The following is a 25,795-nucleotide window of genomic DNA, read 5'->3' on the forward strand; positions in this document are numbered from 1 at the left end:
TTATAAGTGAAATAATCTGTCTGTAAACAATTGTTGGAAAAATGACTTGTGTCATGCACAAAGTAGATGTCCTAACTGACTTACCAAAACTATAGTTTGTTAACAAGAAATTTGTGGAGTGGTTGAAAAACAACTTTTAATGACTCCAACCAAAGTGTATGTAAACTTCCAACTTCAACTGTATATATTTTCACAAGATTTATTATTATTATATTAAGTTGTTCAATACACGTTCAAACCTTAACCTGTGCGTGCAGTGGCATGGCAGAGGTAAAGGGGTAGAAAGGGAGGGATGTGTTAAGAAGAGGGGTATCAGGTAATCTCAGCGTACAAACATTTCTGGAACTATACACTTGATAGTTATGGTGTCAAACATAGGAAATTCAATTAAAGCTTCTTTTTTTTACAAAAACAATCAGTATTTAAACATTTTGGTTATAATATTTAGGTCAAGTTATTATTCTGTTGTCCTAACCCACAACTATATGGGGGGGGATGGGAGATGTGTATAGGACAAGGTGTATCGATCCTAGTGCAAAAACATTTCTGGAACTCAAACTTTACATATACTGTGTCAATCATTCACTTAAAAGCAACTTACCACATGCTAATGTAAAAACATTCAGTTCTAACATTTTGGTCAAGTGTTTTCTGCCTGTTTCTTGACTCCCTCCATTCATGGTCTGCAATGTTTGAGATCAGAGAAATAACTTTTGGACTGATTGCATGCTGCTTTCTTGAGTTCTTCTCCACTTTGGACCCAATATCTGGGTTGCTCTTGCGTTGGATGAAATTACATAAATAACGTCATTCTATACTACTTCTTAAAATCACTAGCAGTGGTCCTCTACCCCGTCAGATAGAATCATTTGATTTGTTGACTAACAAAAATGGACCTGCAAAAATCCATTGATCTAATTTAAAGGGGCTACACGTAGGATGTTTGCAATGTGATATTAGAAAATGTCTGATACAGTTAAAGTAACAGTGGAACGATAATGTTTCACAATGTTTTTTCACCAGAAGGTATATTGGGTGCATAGAAAGTGTATCCTGAAATGCTACATTTCTATTGGCCAACAAGGAACTGGTGTGGTTCTGTTTTGAAATTGAAAGTTGTAGTTAACAGTAATGCATCCTAGATGACAACACCAGACTAGAGTTAGTTAGAACGTGTGCCAAGAAAGTAATGTCTATTGCAATATAACGTTACACGCCACTTTCCCAAGTGCTACAAAGAAATCCTGGGAGAACTATACAGTCAATCACTAAAATGCAGGACCTCCAATGTTGTCAGAGGGGTAATTTATGTTAAAGCAATAATATGCCACAAACATCATTACCAGGGCATCGATGAAGGTAAGAATGCCATTCAGGGCGATCTGGTCCACAGAAACCATGAAGGAGAACTCCCTATGGTAATAACAGACAAGGGGTGAAATCTTTTACCACTGTTTTTCTTCCATTCAAACTCTTCCTCTCTTTACCCATCTCTCTCATTACCTCCTGCAACCTCACCCACTTCATCTCCCTCTTTTGCTCCTGCTCCATCCCTCTCCCTCAAACTCCCATTTTATTTCCCTCACATACACCCACACAGGTCTGACACATTGTTACCCAAGCAAAAAAAAGCTGTATACGCTTATTATTTTGGAACCACTTAGTTGTACATTAGAACACTATATAGTATTAAAATAGTATTTAAACGCTATTTAAATAGTAATAAGTAGTGATGGGAAGAATAAATGAAAAAACAGCTCTGATGCCCAGTTCAGTTTTCAAAGAGCTACCAATTCAATGCAGTAAACCAGAAGCTTGTTGTCAGTTACAACACCACGTGCCCAATGACGTTCAAAGCTTCGGACCTCACACAACAACCTGCCAGGAGTCGGACTCCTCTCCATCAGTATAGCTTCTGTTAAGTGTCCTTCTTGTTCTTTAGAGTAGATTATTTCCCTTAAAGGTCAGAGAGAAGTTGACTTGCTTATTTAATTTAAAACCCTTTAAATTGCCCTTGGTTCTTTTTGTCTCGTTCCTTATCCACTTGACCTGCTTTATTGTTATGCAGGACCCATCACAATACTTTTAATACAGGATTACAAATAGCATTTCGGTACACTTAAAATAAGCTATTAGTTTAAATTAGGAATATATTTAATTGTATTAAAATGCTATTTCCAATCCTGTATTATAAGTATACTAAAGTATAAGATAATTAGGTTTATTTTTAACACACTCACTGTACATATGATTACTTTTAATACTATTCAGTGTACTAAAGTAAAATTTATGTGGTTCCAAAATAATACTTAAAAAAAAAACACTGATTTCGCTTGGGTATGTAAAGTGAAAACGCAGAAAATGTCTTACCACAAACAACGATGCATGGTGTGCTTGGCAGCTTTGCAGTCAATTTCCGACGGAAGGCAAGTTTCATCAACGTTGAGGAACATCTTGTTAAGTAGCAGCAAAACAGACCCAGGTAGGTTGGTTTCTGGCTTCTCTTTGACAGTGTCTATATCTGACAGTGTCTTGGCAATCTTGCTCCACCACTCACTAGACTTGAAGTAGAACACAATTCTCACACATTTGCTCGCCATGGCTCTCATGCTCTTCATTGAGATCAACACCAGTAAGTTCTCTAAGATGAGTCTTGATGCCAGGGGTCTGTAGATATGGCCATTCTTTGGCAACGTCAGAGGTCTCCTTACCACAAATGATGTCTTTCCTCTGGGAGTAGAAGGCTGCTGCCATTTTCTTTTCAACACTCTTGTTGTCTTCGCTTCTGTTTTTGTACATCTTATTTAGTTCTTCTTGTGTATGTTTCTGTGTCAAGACTCACTTGACTGTCTTAGGGAAAGGGTGGTGTTCCCTCGCTTCAAGTTATCAACTCGGCTCTGCAGCTGCTTAGTAAGGGAGTCGTGTCCACGACCAACATTTCATCTTCGATGACATCTTGGAATGCCTTAAGATAAGTCAGCACCATCTTTCTGGCTACTTCACTCAAATGTTTCTTTCCTGGCATTGGACAATCAGTAAGGATTTCACATACATTCAAGCGAATAACTTCACGTCTCTCCCTTCCAGTTGGACGCTCCTTGTTCTCCAGCTTTCTTGTAACCTCAGATGGCATTCGATTCCAAGGAATTACAAACTGAAGTGCCAGTTATTGTCCACTGCTGCCCGTCTACTGGGGCTGGAGCATGCGCTTGGACTTGAGCTAGCCGGTGGTGAGCTTGTGCTGTCAGTGTTGTATCTACCACCAGTGAAAGTGCACAAGAAACACATTTGTGGTTCTCTTAACTCCACATTTAACTCCCTGACACCACATACAATATCATCACTGAGTTTCTAAACCAAACTTAACTCCCATTATAACATATACATCTTGCTAACAATTGTCTGCTTGTTAAATAATATGATTATTATGATATAAAACATTAGATAAAAGTCAGAAAACTACATTTGACCCATCATGAATAGGAAGGCTACACTAGTCAGTGTCTGAGAAACTGAGCCTAGATGAGACCGTTCTAACGTCTGTGTAGATTGAAATCGGAAGTATAGCTCGAAAAGCTTCCCAAAAGTTATGATTTGAACTATTTGAATTAGACAAATATTACCCGACTTGACACCCACCTTGAAAATATTTTAGTGTCAATCATATCGTCATAGAGCCCATTTAAGTTTTGGGTGTATATGCACTTTTTAAACAGTAAATGTATAGCACGTTTAGCATTTTCTTATGTACTTACTTATAGCAAAGGAACAATCCTCGCTGCGAGGTGTTTGGGGACTACCAGACACACTTCTGGGTGTTGGATCATTCCTTTCAGTACTATCCTTTTCACCTTGGATAAAAAGAAGAGGTTGGGAATCAGGCCGTGTACCGTGTTCTACTTTTCTCACCATGCTTAACATATTTTACATACTGTAGTGACAATACCATGTTTTAATGACAGTTATGAGTTCTTGAAGTAACAAACTGACACTAACATGTAGCGCTCACTTGGGCACTTGGGCTCAGGACATGGAGAAGATCTGCCTCCTGGACATTCTTCTTGTCTTTCAGCTCTTCCACACCCAATGTCTTAAGAGGATCCAGCACTGACTGATGTCCACTTGAGTTTGGCAGCAAAGAACATATAAATGATGCAAGAGCACTGTCTTGATCATCCATGTCTACTAAAGAAAAAAAGTAGACTACCATTCAATACAAATTGTTCACATGGTCTCTATTCAACTGTAATTTTGTCCAAACGTGTGTTATTTGAACTGTCTACTTCCACCACTTAATTGATTTCCTATTCAGCATCTACTATGCTATGTTTCAGTGAAATGACTAGTTCTGTAGAAAGCATACACAGGCAATGGTAGTAATCCAAACATAGTTCTGCATTAAGACACATCATGCCCTCAATAGCACTTTGAACTTTGTAGTCCAAATTCCAGTGAATAAGATGAGCTATGACGTGTAACAAGAAAGTAGACATGCTTGTTCTCCTTTATCAACATCATCTCTGTCCGAATTCTGATGAGACACCATTACAAAGATATAGAAAGATGCCCTTTCAGTAAAAGGTGCCCTTCAAATGCATCTCAGTGGACACCACAATATCCGGTCCCCTAAACAAACTTTCCCCAACTGCATTGCATACAGCATCACTGTATAACTCAGCATTAAAAGGGGATGAATATTTTACTTGCAAAGCAAGAGCAAAGGAACTTGAGTTCAGATAGGGTTGCAGAAGTTAGTGATTATTGGCAAGCGTTTGGCACACAATTTTGAAATGTTGCACTATCCAAACATATCTTTTGAAATATGAATTGTTACTTTCAAACGTCATTGTCCACAGTCTTATAAGTGAGCCAAACTTTAGTATCAAAGCAGGATAGTGGATCAGAGAGTGGTGCTCTGGTTTCAGTCTGTGAAAGGAAACAGCTCGTTTCTTGTCTGTATACTCAGGAATCAGAACATTGAGCAAAGTAACTTGAGCCACAGAAATGGAGGGGGCACAGATTCATTCCACAAGTTCTTTAAGTAGGATTGTTAGTTGCCATACCCAATCTTCTGTATCAGCAATCTTTTTGCCTATTATAACAGGGAGGAGCCTCAAAAGAGACCAGTTTTCTGTTGCCTGACCACCTAGTTGAATTCCCTTTTCACCAACTTCTGAGGGTGTGGAATTGGCATGAGATCCTTGGTAGCTAAACTGCCTGATCCTGCGGTTAAGCTCTGAGTGTGTAAAGAATTTATTTACTTTAACAAAGTACATGATATAAATGGCTAGGTCATTTGCCACTATCCTCTCAAACAAATCATGACCAATGCATGGTGGGTGGACTGGCTGACAGACATGAAAGTGCTTGAGGGAATTAAATACAGAGTTCAATTTTAACCCCCTGGATATTGTCTCATTACCATCTTGTAGTGCTTTCACTGGCTCGTTGTAATTTTGTACTGTTCTGGCAGCAGCAGGTTCATCAAAATCAAACAGCTAACCTCTAGTTGCAAGGCAGTATCGACAGCAGTAGTTGGAGGTACTAAAATTTTCAATTAATTCTCCTGTGTTGTGAGACCCCAAATTATCACCAGTAATGCAAAAGCCTGCTGCCTTTACAGCATATCCAGATATCTCCAACCCATTTGTTTCTAAATCTCTGAGATCTGACAGTATTGTAGAAAAAAAGCTCATCATGGCCAAAATATTTAAAGTCTCTCTCATTACACAATAACATGAGCTGTAAATTATCAATACTGGAGCGATAAAATGGATCAAAGTTTGCCCGTGTAAAGTAGACCCCCACAATATTATGTTTCTTACTTGCTGATCCAAGAGGGTTAACAACATCAAAAGCATTTTGATACAATACAGGCTTTAGTTACACCTGAGTCCATAAATACTGCATTAGACTTGAACACAGATCCATCACAAACATAATTTAACACATGCAGAAGTGCATGTAGTGTCCTTTACTGTCTTTCCTGCCAAACAACTGGATCATTGAGCATAGCTTTCAATGTCTCTTTTATAGGGATATACTGAGCATATCGTTCCTTTCAATGTCTCTTTTATAGGGATATACTGAGCATATCGTTCCTTTCAATGTCTCTTTTATAGGGACATACTGAGCATATCGTTCCTTTCAATGTCTCTTTTATAGGGATATACTGAGCATATCGTTCCTTTCAATGTCTCTTTTATAGGGATATACTGAGCATATCGTTCCTTTCAATGTCTCTTTTATAGGGATATACTGAGCATATCGTTCCTTTCAATGTCTCTTTTATAGGGATATTCTGAGCATATCATTCTTTTCAATGTCTCTTGTATAGGGATATACTGAGCATATCGTTCTTTTCAATGTCTCTTTTATAGGGATATACTGAGCATATCGTTCCTTTCAATGTCTCTTTTATAGGGATATACTGAGCATATCGTTCCTTTCAATGTCTCTTTTATAGGGATATACTGAGCATATCGTTCCTTTCAATGTCTCTTTTATAGGGATATACTGAGCATATCGTTCCTTTCGGTTTTCATCTGTACCTAAACTAATAGCTTTTCGGATGCACATAGGAAGTTTTTCTGGAAATAATGCCTTCTCATTTATTCTGGTGATTAAGTAGAGCTACAGGATGCATGCAAATCTGTCCTCCAAGGTCTTTAAAACACCTTCAATTTCTGACTCTGTCAAGTTATTATTAGACTGAAGGGCAACCTTCAGTTGATGTTGAGTGTACTGATGACAAAGTCCATAAAGACTATTACGCTAAACAAAAATAATTTGTATCATAGAGGGAATTAGATACTTGGCCTGTAACTTAATGTAAAACATACAGATATTTTATATACAGACTTTGCATAATACCTGGGTTCAGTATATCCTCTGGCCCTTCAATAAGATCTACACTGAACAGACTTTCAGCATCATCATGAGAACTCACTGAAAAATTGGACACATGCGCAGCTGTAGCATACCTATGCTGCCTTGAAATGTGGGAGATAACAGAGGATTTTAATGTAAAGGCTTTGCCACAGTCTCTGAATGGGCATTTGACCTTTTCTCTTTTTGAAACATGTGACCTTTGATGAGCAAGAAGATCCTTCAGATCAAGGCATTGTTTCTGACAATGATGATTTTCACATGTAAACGGCCCTTGCATCGTGTCACATTGTGATACAGCAGACTATGATGATGACGCATATGACTTTTAAAGGCATTATATTATGTAAACTGAGATTTGCAACTAACCATGCAGCATACATATTGGCCATTTGCTTAATGTCGGTGTAATGACTAATGATCCACATAACCTCAACGTTTTAACAGTGAGGCCACAGGAACGACATGGCAATTCTTTTTAAGTTCTTACATATTCCCAATTTCTCTATATTTAACTTACTTAACAACAAAGGAAAAAGAGTAGCTTGTAGATTTTAATCTAGGGTTCCAATTAACTACTGAAGTGTGTCTTACTGATTTGCTTGATTACAACGACAATGAATTTAAAGGAGACAACAGCGATTATTTATTTGTACTTCCATGCTAAGCTACTCAGTTTGCTAAACTAAACTTTGCAGGTTATTTCCTCAATTCCAATTCATGTAACTGTTGAAGGAAAGAGAGAAAAAACATGTTATCAGGTGGGATTGGTTTACAGCAAACTAACGTAACCTAGCTAGCAATTAGCGCGCTAACTAGGTTATGAAATGCAGCTAGCAATCTAGCTAAATAGCTGAATGTCAATGCTTCAAAATTCAGAACTAATAAAACGTTAACTGTCAACATATGATATGTTACAAAAAACGTGTGCTTATCTTATCTGGCTTGCTGCTAGCTAGCTAAGGTCTGGTTGGTAGCTAGCTTGGGTAGTATTAGCTAGCTATCTTGCTAACGACGTGTGAGCAGCCAACCACAAACTCCACGATATTAGCTAGCATATACAACACAAAGTTAATGAGCTGCACATCTAGCAATGTCGTCAAATATTTAAACGTTATGTTAAACAATTAAGCAAAAGTTTGATGGTAATGCTCACCTTGGTATGATAGATATCCGCTCTCCTATCAATGCGTGTGCCAAGCTGCTACCTGCTGCATTCAATTGGCGCCAGTTGTGTGCGCGGCCGTTTGAATGACGCTTCCAAAGTGGTAATGAATCCTTGTCAAATGGTTTCTAACGGAAACGACAAAATTCAATGTGAAATATTGACTAGTCTTTAATTACACTAACCTTTTTAATAGTTCCGAAGAGTGATGTAGAGGATGGTGACTTTGAAATAGAGGAGGAAGTGTCTGATATGGAAGAGAATGTTGGATCATAATGAATGATCATAATGAATCATACTCTGGTGAGGACGAAATTGCTGGTGGTGATATTAATGTAAAGAAAAATGACAATATAGCATGGTCTTCTACCTGAGAGTCGAGGTAGAATGCAGTCTACCTACATTACATAGAAACATGTAAGCACAATCACACACTGGTAAAAGTAGGCAACTTTAAATACTTAACGTAAATAGTTTAAATAAGTGTTCTAGAAATGCCGCGAACAGGATTCGAACTAACGCAGACTTAGATAGGCCACAGAGCCACCAGGGATGTAGATGTATCTTTGTAATTTTAGCAACATCTGACCATTATTCTCAAACAAAGAGAATGACATGTAACATTTGAAGTATATTAATGTAAGATAACTTTTTTTACAGCCAATATCTTTAAAATCACAATGTAATTATTTGTACATTTTCTTTCATAGCTTCATGCTGTTCTTAAACATCGAAACACTTTGCTATTAATAATAACTGGCTTAATAATTTAAATAACAGTCTGTTAAATAATATGCATTCACTGTCATTGCGGTATTGTAAATACTCATAATTTTACAGTTAATATTTGTAATGTAGTGATCAATATCAGCACAATCACAGACAATAGCATTCTTTTTACATTCCCTTGCATAGTTTTATACTGTTTATACACATCAGAAATAGTTTTTCCTATAATTATCTGCATTTAAAATGTAAAACTAAAGTAAATATCCATAAAACAATGGTAAAAATTGTTGTTTCTTTATAATGTATATTATTGTATTTCTACAGCTTAATGTGGTGAAAAAGGGATGCATGGCTGTAAAAATACAGGAAGTTTAATGTATTTCGCATTTACTGACATTTTCTATTATTCTACACAACGAAAGTTAAATATAAGAGTATCCCTTTTTTTTTTTTTACAGTGTGGTTAACCACTCCTCTACACTGTATTGCTGGTTAACCACTCTTCTCCACTGTATTGCTGGTTAACCACTCATCTACACTGTATTGCTGGTTAACCACTCCTCTACACTGTATTGCTGGTTAACCACTCCTCTACGCTGTATTGGTGGTTAACCACTCCTCTCCACTGTATAGCTGGTTAACCACTCCTCTACACTGTATTGCTGGTTAACCACTCTTCTCAACTGTATTGCTGGTTAACCACTCCTCTACACTGTATAGCTGGTTAACCACTCTTCTCAACTGTATTGCTGGTTAACCACTCATCTACACTGTATTGCTGGTTAACCACTCCTCTACACTGTATTGCTGGTTAACCACTCCTCTCCACTATATTGCTGGTTAACCACTCCTCTCCACTGTCACAGTGTAACACCCACCAGGGTTATAAGGGCACAAGGCGAGACCCAAATGCAGACACAGGCGGCAGATGGTAGCGCTCCAATATTTATTATGACAAAGGGAATAGGCAAAGGCAGGTTGGGGACAGGCGAGAGTTCATAAACCAGGTCAGAGTCCAAGCAGTACCAGATGATAGGCAGTCTCGAGGCAGGCCATGCAGGGGTCAGAAACCAGATCCGAGTCCAAACAGTACAAGGGGATAGGCAGGCTGGTAGTCAGAACAGGCACAGTGGTCAGGCAGGCGGGTTCGGAGTCAGGACAGACAAGTGTCGAAACCAGGAGGACTAGAAACAAACAGAGACTGGGAAAAATAGGAGCAAGGAAAAACGCTGGTTGACTTGGCAAACAAGACAAACTGGCACAGAGAGACAGGAATCATAGGTGATATATACACCGGGGATAATAAGAGACACCTGGAGGGCGTGGATACAATCACAAGGACAGGTGAACCAGATCAGGGTGTGACAAGGGTAGGGCTACTGTACTTTATGTAAGCCACTTACTCTGCTTATGAAACACCCAATTATTAACGCAGTAAAGAATCCTGTCTGTTGGAGGAACAGAGCGTTGACGCCTATTTTTATCTCAACCTTCCTTTCTCAGACAGGACAGGACAGGACAGAACTGCTCCTTGTTTTTAGTCTTGGAGATGCCACCAAAAATCCCTCTGGCCCGAGTTGAACCGGGCAATGGCCCATCACGTCATCGGCCGAACACCGGGAGGGAAGAGCACCCTTCTCAAATCAAACAGTAATCTGCGCCGCTCTGTCATGTTGTCAACAAGGCAGCATGGTGCATCTTCCAGAAACATACAACATTTCTTTTCCATAAAATACATCTTTTACTTTTCAAAATAGTTTTCATTAGGAAGGCAGAAAAAGTGTTTTTATCTACATAAATCCCTTCTTTAAATGTAACCTTTATTTTACTAGGAAAGTCAGTTAAGAACGAATTTGTATTTACAATGATGGCTTATGAACAGTGAATTAACAGCCTTGTTCAGGGAACTAGCGACCTTCCAGTTACTGGCTCAACGCTCTAACCACTTGGCTACCTGCCACCCCTTTAGCACGTGAAAACAGAATCCTACTCATCACTCCACGTGCTTGATTACGTCACTATTGTGTTCAGCCTACGGCCAGAGTGGAGGACCTCGCTTACGCCCGGGAGGCACCCCGGATCCAAAACCAATGCAACAACTTTTCACCCGGTTCAAACTCCCCTTACCGGGTTAACCTGGGCCAGATAAACAAACCCCCTCGGTGTGTTCCAGAGTGTTCCGTCTCCCTCCTTCTGACCCAGATCGGATACTCCCAGGTTGCCTGTACTTGTTGTATATGACTACACTGCTGCTGTGTTGCTGTGAGCCACTGACAGACTAACACGCGAACAACACACAGCCCGCAGGAGAGCTCATAAGCTAAGTGCAGAATGTTTCCCGGTGTTGCCTTGTCTCTTTTTAAGAGTCTGGTTTCTTCCCCTTCTACTGCACCAAACTAAACGGTAATTGTTCCGAATGTGAGACCCCAGAAACCACATTGAACACTATTCACCGTTCCTGTCCGTCGCTGCGAAATCCATAACAATAGGCCCATGGTGCCGCCATCCACTCTGCCTCTGACTCTTAATGTTAGGCCGTATATGAGCCTTCACACACAGCGGAGGGCTTGATGCTCAGGGCTGCGATCAAGTGACAGAGTGGAAGTGAAGATGGGGTAGTGCAGGATAGAATTACATAGCCCAGAATGGTATGTTTTAGGGGATTTACGGTAAGTGTGTGTGTTGTTCGGTTGAGAGAGGGGGGGGGGGGATATTCTTGTCTGGTGTGAGGCTAGTGTTTAGGAGAAGATTAGGTTGAATATGGTTTTAGTTTTATACATGCATTGACACACCATGACTATCATACATCTAGGCATGTACTGTGTTGAAATCTTCCAGTGTATTTGCACAAGGACGTCTTTATCTTCCCTTGGCTGAACAATAGCAGTGCTGCCAGGAAACTTGTGGCCAGGCGGCATTTGCCTCAGCACTTTTCAATCAGGTGTACGTACCACTTTTGATTTAGTTTAATAAAATATAGCGACGCAAAGTGTTTAAAGAGGAGCAGGGTGCTGTTTTTTAGACCGATACCTCATATCCTTCACAACTGAGTTCTGCGGCATGCTCTTTGCGTGTCTTGACCAATCACATTCACGGAAATTGCAGGTGCCACGCACAACGCCCAAAGCTCAAGGCGCGCTCTCCACTTTCCTCCGGTATTTATTTAGTAAGCGTGATAACATGGGAATTAGACTATGTTCAGTCTGATAAACTGTAGGCTACTAACATCAGCAGCTGCATAGTCTAGCCTACTACGCGCCCTGTCCCTCTGGCCAGGGTTAACGAAGTATTTATAGCCCATTTGTTTGTGAGAAAATGTGAAGTTTGGTTTATATTCAAAATTGGGCTGACTAGGCTAGCTAGACTTTTTCAATCCGAAATGTTTAACTGTAATGAATCAATAAACACAATAGGTGACAGGTGATGTTTTATTAGGCCTACAGTTGCATAGGGCAGGACTACACGATGCAAACCTGCATAAAGCTTGCTCAGCCCTGTGAGTTTTATTGTCAAATCATGTTGCTTTCTCTGTGTCTGTGTATAGGAAACCCCTTAGTCGTTCTTTAAAATATAATTCATATGAACAAGTACAAGGTTGCTGCAGTTTGACAGGGTTCTCATCTTCCCAAGGCCAGGAGTTTTTCCAGGAGTTTTTTTAAAACCATGTGACCTGATTAGAAAAAGTCTGGTCCAATCATAGCCCGTATTAAACGTTTTTACAACAGATGAACCACGTTATACCAGAGTTTTACCTAGTTCGGTTACCAGATAAGGCAAATATGGGCTGCAGATTTTTTTTCGCCACACCACTCTGGGACATATGGTGCCACCTCTGCGGAGAGAGGGTTCCTTCCCCTGTATCCAGGTGACAGCAGAGCAGTATGCCTCTCATTGTGACAAATCCAAGGCGACAAGAGGGGGGTATAGACCTAAGAAGGTGGGCAACGGGAAAAAAACATTACATGAACCTTGTAACAGAATTCAGAACAAATTAGGAGAGGGGACAAATAAAACATACCCGTAGATGTCATTGTCTACAGCAGGCACTGCCCCCTCACCCCCCCTGATCTCTTCCTCTTCCTCTTCCCCTCTCTCTCTGCGCCTGCTTTCTTTCAGAACCGCAGACAGCGACATGCCTCGCGGAGCTATGTTGCCATGGCAACGCGCTGCCTGCTTGCAGTGGCTCCTGGTGCGCTTTGAAGCAGCTGTAATTGTATATTCTGACAAGACCCTCAGCTCCCGATGCAGCATCCGGGTAACGCATACAGCATCTGCAAAGCATTCAGTGCAGTGATTTAGGCTAAATAAAGCAGCGTTTAAAAGTAGGTAAATTCGTTATCTCACCGTTTCACAATACACATGTCATGGCAGTAATCTTCGAGATGACCTGTTGGAGGGAGAGAGACATGGAGGAGGAATTGGAGAGGGGGGGGGGGGGGGGGCATGAATTTGGGTTGCTCAGACTGTTATGGTCTTGTCAGCATTTACTGTTCGGCCATGCAGCCAGTTAACATACTATCTATTACGCATGTGTCGGGGAAGAAGACATTCAATTGTCTCTACTGAATGAACCTAGCACTCTCAGCCATAGGGTGTCGCTGTTTACTGTTGCAATAGCAGAACAGGATGGGTTGTTCAAATAACCCATTATAGACCTACACAAGACAAACCTAGGAGAGCTGAAGTGGCAAAAATGTAGATATCTATCATTTTAATATTGTGACACACTGACTGCATTACTTGTACTATCTATCACATCTAAATGTTTAATGTATTTGAATAGAGGATGTAATAATTTAAAAAAATAGTGGTGAGTAAGCTGAAATTCGTGGTATTATAGAGGCTTCCCACTCAAAGTATAACAACTGATAAAATAAAGACAGTGTATTGCTGATAAAATAAGGACAGTGTATTGCTGATAAAATAAAGACAGTGTATTGCTGATAAAATAAAGACAGTGTATTGCTGATAAAATAAAGACAGTGTATTGCTGATAAAATAAGGACAGTGTATTGCTGATAAAATAAAGACAGTGTATTGCTGATAAAATAAAGACAGTGTATTGCTGATAAAATAAGGACAGTGTATTGCTGATAAAATAAAGACAGTGTATTGCTGATAAAATAAGGACAGTGTATTGCTGATAAAATAAGGACAGTGTATTGCTGATAAAATAAAGACAGTGTATTGCTGATAAAATAAGGACAGTGTATTGCTGATAAAATAAGGACAGTGTATTGCTGATAAAATAAAGACAGTGTATTGCTGATAAAATAAGGACAGTGTATTGCTGATAAAATAAGGACAGTGTATTGCTGATAAAATAAAGACAGTGTATTGCTGATAAAATAAAGACAGTGTATTGCTGATAAAATAAGGACAGTGTATTGCTGATAAAATAAGGACAGTGTATTGCTGATAAAATAAAGACAGTGTATTGCTGATAAAATAAAGACAGTGTATTGCTGATAAAATAAGGACAGTGTATTGCTGATAAAATAAGGACAGTGTATTGCTGATAAAATAAAGACAGTGTATTGCTGATAAAATAAAGACAGTGTATTGCTGATAAAATAAAGACAGTGTATTGCTGATAAAATAAAGACAGTGTATTGCTGATAAAATAAGGACAGTGTATTGTTGGTAAAATAACGACAGTGGTGTAAAGTGCTTAAGTAAAATATGTTAAAGTACTACTTAAGTAGTTTTTTTGGGTATCTGTACTTTACTTTACTATTTATATTTTTGACAACTTTTACTTTTTCTCCACTACATTCCTAAAGAAAATAATGTACTTTTTACATACAATTCCCGCATTTATCAAGTAAACCTCCCTGGTCATCCTTACTGCCTCTGATCTGGCGGACTCACTAAACACAATGCCTCTGATCTGGCGCACTCACTAAACACAATGCCTCTGATCTGGCGGACTCACTAAACACAATGCCTCTGATCTGGCGGACTCACTAAACACAATGCCTCTGATCTGGCGGACTCACTAAACACAATGCCTCTGATCTGGCGGACTCGCTAAACACAATGCCTCTGATCTGGTGGACTCACTAAACACACATGCTTCATTTGTAAATTATGTCTGAGCGTTGGAATGTGCCCCTGGCAATGCCATCTGGTTTGCTTATAAGGAATGTGAAATTAAATGTACTTTTAATACTTAATTAAGTATATTTAAAACCAAATACTTTCAGACTTTTACTCAAGTAGTATTTAACTGGGTAACTTTCACTTTTACTTGAGTGATTTTCTATTAGAATACATGACATGGCCAAAAGTATGTGGACACCTGCTTGTCGAGCATCTCCTTCCAAATTCATTTGCATCAATATGGAGTTGGTCCCCCCTTTGCTGATATAACAGCCTCCACTCTTCTGGGAAGGCTTTCCACTAGATGTTGGAACATTGCTGCGGGGACTTGCTTCCATTCAGCTACAAGAGCATTAGTGAGGTGAGGCACTGATGTTGGGCAATTAGGCCTGGCTCACAGTCGACGTTCCAATTCATCCCAAAGGTGTTCGATGGGATTGAGGTCAGAGCTCTGTGCAAGCTAGTCAAGTTTTTCCACACTGATCTCAACAAACCATTTCTGTATGGACATCGCTTTGTGCACAGGGGCATTGTCATGCTGAAACAGGAAAGGGCCTTCCCCAAACTGTTGCCACAAAGTTGGAAGTACAGAATCGTCTAGAATGTCATTGTATGCTGTAGCGTTAAGATTTCCCTTCACTGTAACTAAGGGGCCTAGCCCGAACCATGAAAAACAGCCACAGTCCATTATTCCTCCTCCACCAAACTTTACAGTTGTCACTATGCATAGGTAGCGTTCTCCTGGCATCCACCATACGCAGATTCGTCCGTCGGACTGCCAGATGGTGAAGCGTGTTTCCACTGCTCCAGAGTCCAATAACTGCCAGCTTTACACCACTCCAGCTGATGCTTGGCATTGTGTATGGTGATCTTAGGCTTGTGTGATCTTAGGTTTGTGTTTCATAAAGCTCCCGACGAATAGTTATTGTGCTGACATTGTTTCCACAGGCAATTTGGAACTCGGTAGGGAGTGTTGCAACCGAGGACAGACGATTTTTATGCACTACGCACTTCAGCACTCTGCGGTTCCGTTCTGTGAGCTCGTGTGGCCTACCACTTTGGGGCTGAGCCATCGTTTCCGTTTCACAGTAACAGAACATACAGTTGACCGGGGAAGCTCTAGCAGGGCAGAAATTTGATGAACTGACATATTGGAAAGATGGCATCCTGTGACGGTGCCACGTTGAAAGTCACTGAGCTCTTCAGTAAGGCCATTCTACTGTCAATGTTTGTCTATGGAGATTGCATGGCGGTGTGCTTCATTTTATACACCTGTCAGCAACGCGTGTGGCTGAAAAAGGAATCCAGTCATTTGAAGGGTGTCCACATACGTTTGTATATGTATCGTATCTTTACTTTTACTCAAGTATGACAAGTGGATACTTTTTCCACCACTGATAAGGACAGTATATTGCTGATCAAAGACAAAGTATAAATGTAAAACAGCCAGTTTTTTGTAATTATTGGTTTTGCTTAACTGTGCCATTGAAAACATGTCCTGTGAATCCTAGTGTACTGTTTTTGTCACCCATGCCCTTTATGTATATCATTTTCAATAAATTTCAATAAGGACAGTATATTGCTGATCAAATAAGGACAGTATATTGCTAATCAAATAAGGACAGTATATTGTAAGAGGTGATACAATTAGGTCGATCCGTTATGGAAAGACAGTTACTTCAAAGCCAGGGCATGACGGTATTGGCCTACAGGTTAAGAACCACAAGGTGCCCAGACGCATGATGGTGCTGTTACATCATAAACGGGTAATAGAGGCGCGTAATAGGGCCGTTCTTGAAGGGATGAGACATTCAGTAGCTGCAGAGAGACAGCAGCATCAGGGCGGACGTTAAAGAGCGCTATTCTAAATGGCAAGACGATAGAAATAACAAACACTTGTAGTGCGATCCACTGATACGGAATTTATTTGTGTGCTTTCAGATTTGAGCATTTCTGCGTTAGGCCTATAGTCTAGTTTTTCTAGCATACAATGGCGATACAAACCCGGAAAAGACGGTGGTTAGGTGGATGGGCATTTCCTTATTTTGCTCTTCTTTTTCTTCATTTGAAAGGAATCTCCGGACAGATACGATACTCCATTCAAGAGGAATTGAAAGTCGGAACGGCAGTTGGGAATATAGCTAAAGACCTGGGATTCGACACCTCGAGACTAGCGGACCGGAATCTTCGCATTGTGTCTGGAACAAAGCACGAGCTCTTCCAGGTTAACCAGAGAAATGGTGCTTTGTTAGTGAACCACAGAGTAGACAGAGAGGAACTGTGCGTAAAAAACACGCCGTGTTTCATCAACCTAAAAGCAGTGATAGAAAATCCGCTAGAAATGCACCAAGTGACAGTAGAGATAATAGATGTAAATGACAATTCCCCTAAATTCCCTGAGGAAACATATAATTTGGAAATACTAGAGTCCGCATTGGCAGGGACACGCTTCCAAGTGGAGGGAGCACACGACTCAGATGTAGGCTTAAATGCTTTGCAGTCTTACACCTTAAGCCACAACCAGTATTTTCGTGTGGAAACAGAAGAATTTGGTGAAGACGGTAAAATCCCATTTCTAGTATTACAAAAACCATTGGATAGGGAGCTTATTTCTCAACACACGTTGCTGTTAACAGCGTTAGATGGGGGCAAGCCACCCAAAACAGGAGCCCTTAATATCACAGTTATTGTGTCTGATATAAATGACAATGCACCCGTGTGTGACAAGCAGAAATACACAGTAACCGTAAAGGAAAGTGCACCTGCGGGGACATTTTTAATTCGATTGAATGCCTCTGATACGGACGAGGGTCTAAATGGCGAGGTCAAGTATTCTTTGCGAGGCAAATTTAGAGCTATGGGTGCTGAGCCCTTTGAGTTGGACAGTAAAACAGGAGAGCTAAAAGTGAAGGGAGGCCTTGATTTCGAGGAGAAGCAAGTGTATGAGATGAAGATACTGGCAGCGGATACAGGAGCGGTGTCTCTCTCCACACACTGCAACGTGCTCGTCAGAGTTGAAGACGTGAACGACAACAGGCCCGAGATTGACGTCACCTCTCTGTCCAGCCGGATCCCTGAGGACGCACCTCCCGGTACCGTGGTAGCGCTAATGGGGATGACGGACCTGGACTCGGGTGTGAACGGACAGGTAGTCTGTTCTTTACCGAAGGATTTACCGTTTGATCTGAAGCCTTCTCCCGATGGGCATTTCTATTCGTTAGTCACGAATGCATTCCTTGATAAAGAGTCTGTGGCTCGGTATGATATTACCATCACGGCTAAAGACTTAGGAACCCCTCCTTTGACATCAACTAAAGTCATTCAAGTGGAGGTAGTAGATGTTAACGATAACAATCCACGTTTCACTGAAAACCCTTACACATGTTATGTAGTTGAAAACAATAAACCCGGCATGCCTATTTTCTCTGTAAGCGCTTCTGATTTTGATGAAGGAGAAAATGCAGCCATTACATATTCACTGGACCGTGGGAGCACTGGACAAAGCGTGACTTCCTTCCTAAACATAAATGAAGGCAACGGTAACATTTATGCACTAAAGAGCTTTGACTTTGAAACCCTCAAAATATTCCAGTTTCACATCATTGCCCAGGACTCTGGAACTCCGTCACTAAGCAGCAACGTCACAATAAACGTGTTCATTCTGGATCAGAACGACAACGCTCCAGTGATCTTGTATCCAGTCAGCGCTAACGGTTCCACTGAAGGTGTGGAGGAGATTCCCCGCAATATGAACGCAGGCCATTTGGTGACTAAAGTGAGAGCCTATGACGCTGATATAGGATATAACGGCTGGTTATTATTTTCACTGCAGGAAGTTACTGACCACAGTCTCTTTGCTTTGGACCGTTATACAGGACAGATAAGGACACTTCGGTCATTCACAGAGACAGACGAGGCTGAGCATAAACTGGTCATACTGGTAAAAGACAATGGGAACGTTTCACTCTCAGCAACAGCTACTGTGATTATCAACGTTGTGGAGCCCAAAGAGGCTTTTGCAGCTTCTGATGTTAAAAGCGCAGTAAAAGACGAGGAGGAGAACAGCGTTACATTTTATTTGATCATCACTTTGGGCTCAGTTTCAGCACTTTTTATCATCAGTATCTTCGTGTTGATTGTAATGCAGTGCTCCAATACCCCAGACGATTCCTCCAAGTATTTACAAGATGTGAATTACGACGGGACACTGTGCCACAGCATCCAGTACAGATCCGGAGACAAACGGTACATGTTAGTTGGACCCAGAATGAGTATAGGTTCTACTATAGTCCCGGGCAGCAATGGGAATACTCTAGTGGTACCTGACCACAGGAGAAGAGCTTCTGGAGAGGTAAGAACTGTCTTTATCCGTTACTGCCTATTAAGTCGGAGAAAGAGACATATTTTGAGTGAATGTGTGTGCTCGCATATTGTCGTCTGTGCGTAATGTCCATACGCAAACTCGCTGTAGGGGGCGCTGTCCATGGTGCTGAATTCCAAGCTCACGTCTTAGGTTAGCTGGTGAGTGCATGCTAGGCTAGGCTACTGCCTGAGGTGTATTATCTGTTATTTACCTGTGCATTCCTTCGATTTAGTATGTTTCTCTTCCTCCCCTATCTAAACACCCCTTTATCTGTACTCGTTATTTTATTTGTATTTTTACTGATATCGGCGTATTTACTGGATTCGATACAGACGACACACACGGAGCTCATCGTAGCCTGTTGGGTGGACAAGAATCCCGGACCACATGGTGTCAGTGTAACATAAGGAGACAGTTTGGTACTTTGTAGATTAGACCCTACCCCTCCCTGGGCCGTTTGGTTTCACACACTGAGAGACTGGTGTGGACACCCGAACAAGACGTGTATACGATAGTCAGATAATAGGTGTATTATTTTTCGGTGCTGAAGCATTTGATTCAGTATGGATCATTACGAGTTGGCCATCTGATCAGTAGGTTTGTAATTTTTCATTGAGGATTGTGCTTAATTATCTGTTTAACGATGGGAGACGGAGGACAAAGGCGCAGATGGGAGTACTGGTGGGTTGCTCTGCGTTTCTCTCTTCTGCTGTGCTTCGTGGAGCAGGTTTCGGCTCAGATAAGGTACTCTATTCCAGAGGAGGTTAAAGAGGGAACCGTTGTTGGAAATGTTGCTAAGGATTTGGGTCTTGACGTCAGTACTTTGGTGGAGAGACGGTTTCGTATCGTTTCTGGATCTAATGACGCTCTTTTCCATATAAATCAGAACAATGGCGTCTTGTATGTTCATAAGAATATCGACAGAGAGGAGCTCTGTGATGGCACTGGCGTGTGCTTGATAGACCTTAAAATAGTCGTTGAAACCCCGCTAGAAGTCCATTATGTAGGTGTAGAAATCACAGATGTGAATGATAATTCACCTAATTTTCCAGAAAAGGAACAGAAATTTGAGATAGCTGAGCATACCCCTCCAGGTACACGGTTCCAATTACATGCAGCTCATGATCCTGATGTTGGGATGAATTCAGTTCATACCTATAAAATAACGTCTAACGATCATTTTGAAATCGATGTGCGGCAAAGCGATGAGGACAAAATACCGTTTTTAGTTTTAAAGAAGTCGCTAGATAGGGAACAAAACCACAACTATACGCTTCTCCTAACAGCGATAGATGGAGGTAATCCTCAAAGATCAGGAACTCTAAATGTTACAATTGTTGTTCTAGATAGTAATGATAACCGTCCCGTCTTTAGTCAAGATACATATAATGTTAGGATACAAGAAAACGTTGGAGTTGGTACAGTTGTTATTAGAGTAAATGCAACTGATCCAGATGAAGGAAGTAATAGTGAGGTTGAGTTCAGCCTGGGTAAAACCTTAAGGAGAAAAGTCTATGATATTTTTGAACTGGATAGGCTAACTGGAGACATTAGAGTTAAAGGTGAGGTGGATTTCGAGGACACAGAGGTGTATAAACTAGATGTTCAGGCCTCGGACAAAGGACAACCTCCACTGACTGTGGAATGTAGAGTGATCATAAAGATAATCGATATTAATGACAATGAGCCAGACATTGATGTAACATCCCTCTCTAATACAGTGTCTGAAGAGTCCAAACCAGGAACTGTTATTTCTCTCATCAGTGTCACAGATAAAGACTCTGGTATTAATGGTAAAGTGATTTCAAGTATATCAGAAAATATACCTTTTGAATTGAAGCCATCATATAAAGAAAACGTATATTCTATAGTCACAAAAGGACGTTTAGATCGAGAACTCGTGTCCCATTATGACATCACTATAACAGCCACTGACTGTGGTCAGCCTCCTCTGTCCACATTCAAAACTTTGAGCGTCCAGATATCAGATGTGAATGATAACAGTCCAGAATTCTCCAAAAACCCTCTTGAGCTGTACTTAGTGGAAAATAATGCCCCCGGTGCGTCCATATTCTCTGTAACCGCCACTGATAAAGACTTGAACGAAAATGCTGCTATTTCATATCACACAATCAGAGGAGAAGGGACACAGAACGATATGGCATCTTTTTTGAATATCAATTCTGATAACGGACTTATTTCCGCTCTAAAAAGTTTCGATTTTGAAACGCTCAAAACGTTCCAATTCCAAGTTGTTGCTACAGACTCTGGAACTCCGTCACTAAGCAGCAACGTCACAATAAACGTGTTCATTCTGGATCAGAACGACAACGCTCCAGTGATCTTGTATCCAGTCAGCGCTAACGGTTCCGCTGAAGGTGTGGAGGAGATACCCAGCAATGTGAACGCAGGCCATTTGGTGACTAAAGTGAGAGCCTATGACGCTGATATAGGATATAACGGCTGGTTATTATTTTCACTGCAGGAAGTTACTGACCACAGTCTCTTTGCTTTGGACCGTTATACAGGACAGATAAGGACACTTCGGTCATTCACAGAGACAGACGAGGCTGAGCATAAACTGGTCATACTGGTAAAAGACAATGGGAACGTTTCACTCTCAGCAACAGCTACTGTGATTATCAACGTTGTGGAGCCCAAAGAGGCTTTTGCAGCTTCTGATGTTAAAAGCGCAGTAAAAGACGAGGAGGAGAACAGCGTTACATTTTATTTGATCATCACTTTGGGCTCAGTTTCAGCACTTTTTATCATCAGTATCATCGTGTTGATTATAATGCAGTGCTCCAAAGCCCCAGACGATTCCTCCAAGTATTTACAAGATGTGAATTACGACGGGACACTGTGCCACAGCATCCAGTACAGATCCGGAGACAAACGGTACATGTTAGTTGGACCCAGAATGAGTATAGGTTCTACTATAGTCCCGGGCAGCAATGGGAATACTCTAGTGGTACCTGACCACAGGAGGAGAGCTTCTGGAGAGGTAAGAACTTACCCTAACCTTTACTCTCCATAATGTATTTTATTTTGATCATGTTTGGTCCGTGGCTAATGTACATAGGCAAAGTAGCTGCCGTGGTTGCTGTCCATAGTGCTGAACTTCAAACTCCCTTAATTAGTTGGAGAGAGCATGCTAGACTACTACCATACTTGCGTTTCCTGTTATTTTGCAATGTATCTACTCAACTTCCATCTCCATTTGTCCTCGTTATTTGATAGCTAATGTATGCATATTTATTGGTAGTGTGAGGACCATGGGTTTATATGCGCGGAAATCGACTTTGCCGCACGAGCATGCTTTTGCGGCACAGTCGATAGCGCGCCGGACCTTTGGCCAGAAGGTCGAGGGTTCGAGACCTGCTCCCTGCTGTTTCATTACATTGGTGTCAGAAGTGATCGGACCTTGCATCCACGACAGTGCGTGTGCTTGGCCGGTGAGCGCGTTCCTGTAAAACGTAGAGTCGCAAGCTAGCGCGAGGACGCGCTCTTTGAAAGGAGGGAGTAGTGTAACGACCCTGGGTTTATAAGCGCGGAAATCGACTCTGCCACACGACCATACTTTTGCGGCACAGTCGATAGCGCGCCGGACCTCGGGCTAGAAGGTCGAGGGTTCGAGACCTACTCCCTGCTGTTTCATTACAGTATGTAATCTCTCGGAGCTCATATAATTGTGGATGGAATCCCAGCCCACAGGGTGCCAGTGTAGCACAATGATACTGTCTGGTGCTATGTACTATAGACCCTGCCCCTCTCTGGGCTGTTTTGTTCTGCTTCTATCTGATTTGGTTTGTTCTAAAGAGAGCTGAGCAGACATCCGAAAACCCTGATATATTGGACAGAGAGAACCCTATTCTTTTCCGGTGCTGAAATATTGGATACAGTATGGATAATAACGAATTGTCTATCTGAATATTAGGATTATATTTTTTTTCATTGAGGATTGTGCATAATTGTGTATTTCACGATGGGAGACGGAGGACAAAGGCGCAGATGGGAGTACTGGTGTGTTGCTCTGCGTTTCTCTCTGCTGCTGTGCTTCGGAGAGCAGGTTTCGGCTCAGATAAGGTACTCTATTCCAGAGGAGGTGGAAGAGGGAGCCGTTGTTGGAAATGTTGCTAAGGATTTGGGTCTTGCCGTCGGTACTTTGGTGGAGAGGCGGTTTCGTATCGTTTCTGGATCTAAGGACGCTCTTTTCCAGGTTAATCAGAACAATGGCGTCTTGTATGTTCATAAGAATATCGACAGAGAGGAGCTCTGTGATGGCACCGGCGCTTGTCTGATAAACCTGAAAATCGCTGTTGAAAACCCTTTAGAGATTCATTATGTCGGTGTAGAAATAACGGATGTTAATGATCACTCGCCCAGTTTTACTGAAAAGGATCTGCACTTAGAGATAGCGGAAAATACCCTTTCTGATACGCGCTTTGAACTCCAGACCGCACGGGATGCAGATGTTGGATTGAACTCTGTGCGTATGTACCTATTAAGTAGTAATCCTCATTTCGAATTGGAATTAATTGATAATGGAGACGAAGACAAAGTTCCGTTTTTAATCTTAAGGAAGGCTATTGATAGAGAACAAAGCACAAACCACTCATTCATTTTAACAGCAATAGATGGAGCCAATCCCCCGAGATCAGGTACTCTAAATATTACGGTTACAGTTGTTGATGTCAATGACAATCGACCCGTTTGTGGTAAAGATATCTATTCTGTTACTATCCAGGAAAATGCACCTATTGGAACAACCGTTTTAAACATAAACGCCACTGACACAGACGAAGGTCAAAACGGTGAAGTTGAATATGCACTTGGTAGAAACATAAAGCGCAAAGTTCATGACATATTTAATTTGAACAGTCTTACCGGTGAAATTCGTGTCATAGGTCCAGTAGACTTTGAAGAGAATGAGGTTTACAAATTAACAGTGCAAGCCTCTGACAAAGGACAACCCCCTCTATCAGTCGACTGTAGAGTTGTCATCAAGATAACGGACGTAAACGACAATAAACCAGAAATAGAGGTGACGTCACTGTCTAACATGATATCCGAGGACTCAAAGTCTGGAACAGTCATATCTCTCATTAGCGTAACGGATACAGACTCCGGTAACAACGGCAAAGTCCTATTAACAATATCTGAGGACGTCCCATTTGAATTAAAACCATCATTTCAGGACAATGCCTATTCTGTCGTCACAAAAGGGCGATTAGATCGAGAACTCGTCTCCCATTATGACATCACAATAACAGCCACTGACTGTGGTCAGCCTCCTCTGTTCACATTCAAAACTCTGACCGTCCAGATATCAGATGTGAACGATAACAGCCCAGAATTCTCCCAAAACCCACTTGAACTGTATTTAGTGGAGAATAACCCCCGTGGTGAATCGATATTCTCTGTAAGCGCCACAGATAAAGACTTGAATGAAAATGCTGCGATTTCATATCACATTGTTAGAGGTGAAGGGACACAAAATGATATGGCATCTTTCTTGAATATCAATTCTGATAATGGTCATATTTCCGCTTTAAAAATCTTCGATTTTGAATTTCTCAAAATGTTCCAATTCCAAGTTGTAGCTACAGACTCTGGAACTCCGTCACTAAGCAGCAACGTCACAATAAACGTGTTCATTCTGGATCAGAACGACAACGCTCCAGTGATCTTGTATCCAGTCAGCGCTAACGGTTCCACTGAAGGTGTGGAGGAGATTCTCCGCAATATGAACGCAGGCCATTTGGTGACTAAAGTGAGAGCCTATGACGCTGATATAGGATATAACGGCTGGTTATTATTTTCACTGCAGGAAGTTACTGACCACAGTCTCTTTGCTTTGGACCGCTATACAGGACAGATAAGGACACTTCGGTCATTCACAGAGACCGACGAGGCTGAGCATAAACTGGTCATACTGGTAAAAGACAATGGGAACGTTTCACTCTCAGCAACAGCTACTGTGATTATCAACGTTGTGGAGCCCAAAGAGGCTTTTGCAGCTTCTGATGTTAAAAGCGCAGTAAAAGACGAGGAGGAGAACAGCGTTACATTTTATTTGATCATCACTTTGGGCTCAGTTTCAGCACTTTTTATCATCAGTATCATCGTGTTGATTGTAATGCAGTGCTCCAATACCCCAGACGATTCCTCCAAGTATTTACAAGATGTGAATTACGACGGGACACTGTGCCACAGCATCCAGTACAGATCCGGAGACAAACGGTACATGTTAGTTGGACCCAGAATGAGTATAGGTTCTACTATAGTCCCGGGCAGCAATGGGAATACTCTAGTGGTACCTGAACACAGGAGGAGTGCTTCTGGAGAGGTAAACGCTGTACATTTATAATCTTATGTGTTTGTTTTTGGCCTATATGGGTGTTTGGGAAATATGATGATACATCTCTTAAAATAGTTGACGAGTCATAACCAGGCCCCAGCAACACTCCTTTTTCTACAAACGGCATTTCTGTGCATAATGGCTGGTGCGGTTGAGGTCATCTCTAGTGGTGCTGAATTGTACATTC

At 41.2% G+C, this 25,795-nt stretch overlaps 2 protein-coding genes across 5 annotated transcripts in view; both read left to right on the forward strand.

Annotated features, from left to right (window-relative positions):
• Nucleotides 1-16,713: 16,713 nt before the first annotated feature.
• LOC139581378 (protocadherin alpha-C2-like) overlaps nucleotides 16,714-25,795 on the forward strand; it is a 208,163-nt gene continuing 199,081 nt past the window's right edge. For 2 of the 4 annotated variants that reach the window (XM_071411058.1, XM_071411070.1), the window contains exon 1: nucleotides 16,714-19,235. In XM_071411058.1, coding sequence (XP_071267159.1) covers nucleotides 16,875-19,235 — 2,361 coding nt within the window. In that variant the 5' untranslated portion in view covers nucleotides 16,714-16,874. Of the gene's footprint in view, nucleotides 19,236-23,058; nucleotides 25,597-25,795 lie in introns of those variants that run through there. The other 2 variants (XM_071411056.1, XM_071411068.1) reach the window with 1 other exon arrangement.
• Nucleotides 19,701-22,284, forward strand: LOC139580254 (protocadherin alpha-8-like). The gene has a single exon (XM_071408805.1). The coding sequence runs from the start codon at nucleotides 19,891-19,893 to the stop codon at nucleotides 22,282-22,284; it is 2,394 nt and encodes a 797-aa protein (XP_071264906.1). The 5' UTR covers nucleotides 19,701-19,890.

This window comes from Salvelinus alpinus, chromosome 7 (genome assembly GCF_045679555.1).
Source record: "Salvelinus alpinus chromosome 7, SLU_Salpinus.1, whole genome shotgun sequence".
NCBI classification, from domain to species: domain Eukaryota; kingdom Metazoa; phylum Chordata; class Actinopteri; order Salmoniformes; family Salmonidae; genus Salvelinus; species Salvelinus alpinus.

Excerpts from the sequence above, each read along its gene's own strand:
- LOC139580254 (XM_071408805.1), top strand. The coding sequence starts at position 19,891 with ATGGGAGACGGAGGACAAAGGCGCAGATGGGAGTACTGGTGGGTTGCT.